Source organism: Eleutherodactylus coqui, chromosome 10 (assembly GCF_035609145.1).
Source record: "Eleutherodactylus coqui strain aEleCoq1 chromosome 10, aEleCoq1.hap1, whole genome shotgun sequence".
Lineage (NCBI taxonomy): Eukaryota > Metazoa > Chordata > Amphibia > Anura > Eleutherodactylidae > Eleutherodactylus > Eleutherodactylus coqui.
Genome location: NC_089846.1, coordinates 82,136,530 through 82,145,812, shown reverse-complemented (window position 1 = coordinate 82,145,812; position 9,283 = coordinate 82,136,530). Strand labels below are relative to the sequence as shown.

General features: G+C 41.0%; 1 protein-coding gene across 2 annotated transcripts in view; it reads right to left on the bottom strand.

Annotated features, from left to right (window-relative positions):
- Positions 1-608: 608 nt before the first annotated feature.
- DIAPH2 (diaphanous related formin 2) overlaps positions 609-9,283 on the bottom strand; it is a 1,247,874-nt gene continuing 1,239,199 nt past the window's right edge. For both annotated transcript variants that reach the window (XM_066581425.1, XM_066581424.1), the window contains one exon: positions 609-4,172. In XM_066581425.1, the coding sequence (XP_066437522.1) occupies positions 4,108-4,172 (65 nt within the window). In that variant the 3' untranslated portion in view covers positions 609-4,107. The remainder of the gene's footprint in view (positions 4,173-9,283) is intronic.

Here is a 9,283-nt window from a genome sequence, read left to right as displayed (position 1 = left end):
CCCCCTAGTAGTGATGTGGATACTGCTGCATAGTGTGATAGAAAGTGTCCCGCTAATGATATAAATGAGAGTGGTAACATTGCACACAGATGTTATGTAGCGTCTTTATTTCTATATGCATTTGTAGAGTTCCTGTCAAGTTTTTCATGTTTTTTTGTATTTTTTTTTACATTAATTGTTTTTAGTCCATTTATCAACAACTATAAAAATCAAATGCTTTGTATTTGCAAGTCTAGGAACCATTTACCTGCTCTGACTGCAAAAATACTGCTCTTATGGCATGCTGTGTGATGTGTGGATATATATATATATATATATATATATATATATATATATATATATATATACTGTATGTATTATAGAGTCAGTACGAGCATGCTGTCCAAACTGCAGGCATGTTGTTATAGAGCCGGAGGAGCCGAGCGGACTGATATATAGTTTTATGGGGAAAGAGTCAGGAGAACTTGTATTTTATTCACTTATACCTCTGCTCATTTTGAGCTAAACAGTCCAATGGGTGGAGCTATCAGTAATTGTACATACAGTCATACACAGATAGCTGTCAATCACTGATAGCTCCGCCCATTGGACTGTTTAGCTTAGGGTGAGCAGAGATATGAATGAATAAAACACAAATTCTACAGAATGTTTCCCCATAAAACTATATATCAATCTGCTCAGCTCCTCCGGCTGTATAACATGATACCTGCAGTTTTGACAGCCTGTTTGAGCTTATAGATTCCCTTTAAAGGGGGACTACCAGCATTATATGATTAGAGCCATGTTAGCCTATATAAATTGTGCCAACATGTTTGACATACGTTATTCTTTGGCAGATATTAGTAGTAGAACTTATACAGCTGTCCCCATAATAACACTTACTGCCCAGGTAGCTGAATTTTATTAAATGGAGACTTAGCTTCATAGCAACAACTCAGATCCCGTAGATTTTCCTATTTGAAAACATGAGAGCTGATTTCTTATAAGCTGTCATGAGCCTAAGTGAGCTCTGTGCTTCCAGAATTCAAGAGCAGGGAGTGTTGTCATAGGCAGAAAAGCTCTTCTTGTAAGCTTGAAACTCATCAGTTGGCACTAGAATCGGATCTTCAATAACACCCTTTTAAAGGAGCTTTAATAGGAGGTTTTTTGTTGTTCCCTATAAGATAAATCCAGCTGTGAAGAACCTACAATACAGATTTCCTGTAAAATGACCAGACAGAATCAAATGGCCTGTGACTACAGAGGGGTAAATATAGAGTATGGGAGATGGATAATAATACGTTTTCTTGAAAGAGAGCAGAAAATACGTCTATAATAATATACATTCATTTTCCTGAAAAGTTCCTGAACTCTGCAATAAAAGAAGTAAAAGTTATCTAAAAGTTTGTAAAAAGTAGACTATTGTAAATGCACAATTAGAAAACACTTCAAATTAATTATGAATGCGCTTTCCCTGCACTGCTGTTAGTGGGTTAGCTTTCAACACCTTTATATTTGCTGGATACTGTGGATCACAATGGATTACTTTTGGGGTCCATGTTTTATGGAGCGTTCTATTATCCTGCACTAAATAAAGGACCACTTAGAGACTTATTAAACTAAGGTATTAGACAAGGTTTCCAATTCCTTATCCCAAGAGTCTGGGATTTCCATTTACCATGCCTGGAGTAATTTTATGGCTGGCCAGAGGTGTTACTTGATTCTGTGGACTATTTTGTGATTCCTTATCCAACTATGATGATGTTTCTCCTTGGTGTGAGAAGACCAATTCTCTTAGTAAGAATAATATATTGTACCATCATGAATATGGCAAGGAGTCCTACGGACCCCGTATGATTATCTCTTGTATGGCAATGATGGATTATACAGGATGTTATTAGATGTGTAGGGGCTTTTATGATTTCCAAATGATAATCTTGTACATGGCACAGAGGTCTTATACACATCACAGGATGTTCTCTGATGTCGCAGGGAGGTTCTATTGACCCCATATGATTATCTATTGTATGTTGGGGAGTCATATGGAGCATACAATATGTGATCTCATGGGGGTTCCATGAATCCCAAATGATGACATTTCATGTGGCATGGAGGTCTTATGTACACCTTGGGATATTCTTGGATGAAGCAGGAAAGTCCTATATGTCCCAATCATCCTTTAAGTAGGAGGAAGGTTCTATGGGCCCACCATGATGTTGGAGACTACTGCTATTGCAAACCTTTATGTACTATTAATAGCTAATATAATCCAGCCACTTATCATGCCTTTGGAAACTCTCTAGGATCTGACCTTTGGCTAGTTCCAACCATTGGCTTCTACTTTAGTTTGATAGCTCCGCAAAATAACATATGATCATATCACCAGTGATGCACAATGAACTCTAATGAGCTACTGGAACCTGAAGAACCTCCTCAACCTTAAAATCTAAGGGTCAGAAAAAAAACCACGTGCAAAATGTTACAAAATAAAAACAGCTAGAGAAAAGGTATATATAAAGTAAAAATATAGCAACAAGGCTTGGAATGCTTGGCTTCTTAAAATCCTAAAAATATAGAGGCAGATTTACTAAAGCTGTGTAAAGAAGGCGAGAGTGGCGGACCTTGGGGACAAAAAGGCTGCTAGCAGAGACAGTCTGGCACGCCCATTGGACCTCTCTGTCTCATTTGCATAAGGTGCAGATGAACTTTGAACTCCAAATACTGAGGTATTGTTTTATTATCAAACCAACCAAAAGCACTTTGGAAAACAGAGCTCTGTCAGGATTGCAGCGCTGCTCTTGGCTTCCATTACTAAATCTGCTGACAGGTTCCCTTTAATACATCAACAGCATAAGGATAATAAGACTAAAAAGCTCCAGATCTGTTGCAACTTGACAGATTTGGTGCATTTTTGGGTCATGTTTGGCTCCATTTTATACTTTATACCACCTCATGGGTGATACTTTAGACCAATTTTTTGCACTGTGGACCATATGCATGCATTTTATAATTTAACAAATTTGTATCTCTTTTCGTAGACCCTTTCGAAAAGTGTCTGGCAAGGCACAAGCATCTATTCAAGTCATTGAAATAAATTTATGTAAAATGATTTGTGCCAAAATGTGGCGCAACAGGAATAGTAAATCTGCCCCACAGGGTAAGTGAGGGAAGCCTAATGCTACCAAAAATGTTCATGCGCTATTGTACTTTTTTGATCATTTATCTCCTATGGTTGACCATGTAGATGCTTGGGCCAGCGTTTGGCCTGCTCAGAGCATATATTAATTGTTGCTACATATCAAGGTGATTGATGTTCCTACACACATTTATACAGTTAACCTTAAATCAAGCTCAAATTTGGTATATTGCTCTAAAATCCACAATCATCAACCAAAGGAGTCCATAAAGGTTCACAAGTCGTAAGTGATGACCAGTTGGTCTATAAACGAATGACTAAGTCATTTTTTTTGACTAACTGAGAATTTGCTTGTATAACTTTGGCTTCAAAACCTGCCCACCGATGTGACCAAAAAGATACCATCAGACCCAATCGATGTCTATTTTTCCAGTGTCGTGATCAGCAAATGTGAGAAGCAGAAAAGTGAATTACGGTAATCATCAAACACTAGATTAAAACCGCAAACGTTATCGGCATTAGTGGCACTTACAGCACAATATAATAATAGTGTGAATGAGGCTGGAGGTCTCCCGGTGTGCATTACGCTTCCTTATGCACCAGGGATCGCTCCTAGTTCTTGCTATAGTTAAGCACCTCATATTACTCACAAGTCTTCACTATATTTATCTCCAAATATAATAAAACCCCTAACTAAAATTCGTATACATAAAACTACTTAGAATATCTTTAGATCCTTCTGTCACAAAAAGTAACAAACGTTAAAACCGTTGGTCTCTAACACTGTCAACAAAACTTTTTAGACTTTTTTGTTTTCGAAAGGCCAAAATGCAGCTTAGTATCAAAGACGTTCCTCCAATATCGAATGTTTTTTGTCAGTCTTTTTTTTTCCTTCTTCCCCGTCTGAGCTGTAGTTCTTTGCACGCTCAGCGATGTTCTTTTTCTATTGGTTGAGGGAGCCGTGCCAGAATGTCTTTGGTGCGCCTCGAGACTCATGTCGCTACCATTCTTCCCTGGTGCCTCGAGCGTGACCTTTCTAGTGCAGGTACCCGATTTTCTACAACATAAAGACAAAATAACACAACGGTGTTAGAAGACTGGAAACTTTTTTTTTTTTTTTTTTTGTCAACAGGTCTTCAAAGCAGCGGTAAAACTATTTGAGGTGAATATGTAAATAGTTATCTGGAAGGCAAAACACTGAGCGGCTGCCGGGACAGGTTCAAGAGTTCTACAATCAGCATTAAATGAGTCTCTTGATCAGAGAAACGGGTGATAAAAGCAATGGAAGAATGTGCTAACACAGTTCCCTTGGCAATAACTGAATACTAAACAAATGCAAAAGGTAAAGTCGTCGCTTTCTGGAAAAAAATCTATGTAACTTTGTCAGAAGACACTTCAATTGGCTCTTAAAGTGTGAACACAGAAGGTAGCAAGAATACACAGGAAGATGAGGAACTTCAGAAAAGAAACTCCTTGATCTTTTTGTCGGCATGTGATATAGTTACTTAGATTATGCCAAAGCACCAGGAAGGTTTTCAACTATAGGGTTTATTAGGCAACTCTCGGAGACCTGAAAAGAACTGGCTTCCTAAGGGGACTGCTACCCTTATAGGTATGAAGGTATAGATCTAGCAAATGTTAACTTGTCAATAAACATATTAAATAGAACCTGTCATGACATGTGAGCCCATGAATTTCATTAAGGGGTTAAAGGTCAGGGAACGGGAGTCTGGGGAGCAATGATCTATACTCACCGGCACCCTGTTCCTGCGCGATATCTACCTGAAGGCCGCATGTAGTTTATGGGACTCAAAGATCATGACATGCTCCCTTTCAGTGCGGTTACGGCAAACTTTAAAGGGGTTTCTCATATCTGAACTACGGTACTAATGACCTGTTCTCAGGATAAGTCATCATTAGTTGATTGGCAAGGGTGAGGTGTCCAGGATCCTGCCAATTAGCTGATCGCTGTGCCGCTCTGTTAGTGTATTAGCCAATGTGTTTTAGGAAAGTTATGGTGGTCTTACTTGGTATTGAAAACTTCCTATTGAATTGAATGGGAACTTTGCCTACAGTACCAAGCCGGGCCACTAAGCAGAGAACGGAGCTGGATGTTTCCTTTAACACATCAGCCCCATACATTGGCTGATCAGCAATTTCCTGGGCTGCCCTGTTAGAGTCTCAGGCAGTGGATCCTTGCCAATCAACTATTGATGACCTATGCTGAGGATAGGTTATCAGTAGTCAAAATGTAGGAAATCCCTTTAATGCAACCCTGGTTTTGAAAGTATATTTCCTGTAGTTGTTGTTCTCTGCTGTCTCCTGATCTGCCTGTTACTGGCCCTGTTTTTGGCCATCCAAGATGGCTGACACAACTGACACAATCTTAGTGCATTTGTAGTGTTAGACTACAAATGCACTATACTAGCTTTCTGATTGGTCAGGGCTGTTCATGTGATTATTACTGGCCAATCAGAGAGCAGTGCACAGTGTGAATTAGGAAGCTGGAAAACTGCTTCAGCCATCTTGCAAGGCTTGAACCAGGGCCCAAAACTGGCACATCAGAGAGAAAAGAGAAGAACAACTGCATGTAATATACTCCCAGCCCCAGGGCAGAGTTTTATCTCGAAACTGAAGGGTCCCTTTAAGTTTATGTTAGCTACTGTAGATCTCTATGCATCACAAGCATTTAAAGGCACAGGACTTGTTAAACATTACAGAAAACCAAATATTATGATCAGGTTAAACAGAGCATTACAACAACTACAATGAGGGTTACGGCACCGCCATTACAGCTCCTCCTTGGGCAATGAACAAGGAAGAAGAGGGACGACCCCTCACACCACTTTTTCTCCAAGCTCTATGTGAAGAGGTGTCCAACCAGGCGGCCATGTCACCCAAAAAATCCTACCAATGTCCAACCAGAATCCGAGCAAATGTCTGTAATACGTTCTGCTACAGAACAAGCGTAAAATTATCTTAACATTTTCCAGTGTAACTTGCATTAAAAATAGATTGGACTCCTCGGGGTACGTGCAGATTAATTAAACATTATCCATAAAAAAAGGATTCTAACGAGCGGCTGAATATTACTTAAATATTGTTTCATTACTTCTCATCTGCTTCCTGCAATACATTCAGTTGCCGCAGCTTTTGTAAGACTGTCCATAATGCAATATAATGCAATTGTTCAGCTCTCGCAGCGCCGTTTCCATTAGCGTGCATTGTTACAGCGGGAAAGAATAAGAAAAAAAAACTCCAAAAATTTGTATAAATGAGCAGATGGCTTACGGTTTTCTCCCTGAACTGTGCGGTGACATCTACACACACAAGGGAATAAACCTTCAGAGACCGACCTTAACATCCCGGTACATTTTCATGGACAGCATTTGTTTCGCACACAGAACACTTCCCTTTATTCGGGGAAGCTGAAAATATTCGCAGATAAGAGGTTGGAACAACAATGGGGAAAAAATGAAGAAATATCTGCTTTTTTTTTCCAAGGTCAAAAAGTTTTCTGCATGTAATGTTTTTGCTCCTCTATTATTACGGAAAATTGTTCGAAGAAGATAATGGATCAGGGTGTCCACACGCTCCGCTTTATGCCGATCGATTATTGCTGCGAGTGTTACGGCTCCTGTAGCAAATGTGCCTCAACTGCACAACTCAGCAGAATAGAACTTTCAGGGTCAATGAAGTCTTCTGTTTCGTGTTTATTTGTTGCTTTTTATATTAAGGGGTTGTGCACATTTTTAACTATGTGAGTGGTCTGACCACTGGGACCCTCACCAATCCCGAGAACGAGGGTCCTGGATGATCCCACACGAATTGAGTTTGTGTGCCTGTAAGCAGGAGGACGTGTGATGACACCGCCGTGACAGATGGAGGCAGCAATTTTTTTTCCGAAACCAACATAAACCTAAATATGATTTTTTTGTATCACTCCTTAGGTCAGTTTCACACAGCCACAAAAATCGTGCCAGATTTATGCTTTGCAAGACGCACAAATCTTGCGTGATTATGAACCCCATGAATGGAGTCATATACACAAGTGTTACTCACCCTTTGATCTCAATGGGACCTTTAATGCCTCACATGGCTCATGCGATGTGCATGTGAGTGTGATGCAAGGTTTCCTATTGAAATCAATGGGAAACACCTCCGATTCTCCATCGTGCGTGAAACTTATGCGAGAGGATTGGAATTTCATAGATGGGATGCGAGGTCCACAGCATTACACAATCATCGTGGGGTCAATGCACTATAAGTGCCAGAGTACATTTTCAAAAGGTGCAAAATGCAAATCCTAACTGTAATCTACTATACCATTTTTAAGCGCATAACGCCTATGAGAAGTGTCTTGCCACCCCAGTACGTAACTGTTACACATCACCTCATTTACTAATCCTACTACTTAATCGCCGCCTACTCAGTACAAAATATCAACAAATATACTAAAACTAACAGTCATGTACGTCTGTCATAGTCCATAAAGTGTTAAAACACTTAGTTGCCGGAGACCGGTTTCACATATCTGGCGGTTTTATCTTTCGCCCGATTTTCGTCCATGGTGCTGTCCGTTTACAGGACTGAATCCAATGTGGGAAGAGAGTCTCCCTCTCCTTCCAAGTGCTACAGAGACCTTTTTCCCAGTGACTGTCACTTCGGCCCCCGGGTCATTAGGTCCCTTTGTTGATCTCTCTCCAGCCTTGTTAGCTCCTTATAGACAGCCTGCGCGACTGCTATTGTCTGTCTTTGGCTGCCTCTTTCTATTGACGCAGCTAAAAATACCTTTTATATGCCCCTGCAGGGTGCCAGAAATGTCCGAACATTTGGGACGGTAGGTGGGCCTTAGGCCTACACTTTCCTCTAATATGGGGGCAGTCTTCTGGGCAGTGATGTGCTGTTTGCATCACCACCCACTTCACAAAAGGGGCATAAACAATCTTTAGTGCTTCCTACCACTCCAAGAGGGCAAATTCACCCAGCTCACCCACACCGGATGCAATCCCAAGAAATGTATGGTGCAAAGAAGGAGAAGCCGCTTCAGCCATGGGTGGATCCACCTTCAGTTCCAACACACAAGGTTTCCTCCAGCGCTAATATGGAATGTAATAAAAACCTTTATTACATATTTCTTAAAAACATCTTTACAGAAGCAGCAAGACAAAACAAGGACCGTTACTTATGCATTCCAAGCATTCATTCTCTGGGCTCTTCCTCAATCTCCTGCTTGGTGTTTGAAAATAAAGTTTGCCAGCGTGACCTCAGTGCCCACACTACGACTACCGGATCATGAGACTGCAACACCTGCAGGAGAAACCCGCACATAAAAGCCGAACGACAAATACAAAACCTGCTAAATAAAACGCTGCTAATTCTGCAAAGCTCCTTAATTCGGCCATCTGCAGAAACACAACAGAAATTCGGCAGCAGAATTGGCGCAATTCAGATATCATGAAAAGAAAGAAAGACGAATGTCGTGCCAGTACTCTGCCATCCAAAGAATACAGAATCTGACCAGATCCTCGGAGTGACTGAAAAGAGCCATTTCCAGGATACGAAAAGGCTGAAATATCGTATTTACCAAAAATGAGCCGTGCGGGTCGAAGCCGAGGGCAGAACAATTCTGCAGTAGCAAGAAACACAATCATGTAAAGTTGTGTAGAGTGCCCCCCCTCCTGGTGGTCCGTAGACGTCAGTCCCCCCCCTCCCCCTGGTGGTCCGTAGACATCAGCCGCCGCGCCATTGTATATGCCATAAATATTTAACATGGCGTTCCGGGGTTGTAGAGTTCTGCAGACACTGGTGATGAGGGCAGCAGTATGTAGGCTCCGCAGGGAATGTGCTGACAGCTGTGTATCTGCAGATGTAGTAGAGCCGTGTTTGTCAGTAGACAGAATTCATTCATATGGTACCATATTTCACTGGTGGCTCATATCCTAGCCGCAAACTCAGCTCTGCTGTTCTGAAGAGCTGCATGAACAGACCTGCAGCGATGTCAGTGTAGTCGCATTGGCCTCATTCATATTACATGACTTGGCCAGAGCAGCAGGGGGTAACATTGTCTAATAAAAAGTTATGCAGTTTTCAAACATAAGTTTGGTTTCAATTTCACTCCACTTACAAGATCTCTGCTTGCTGTGAATTAAACGTATATTTTGTATC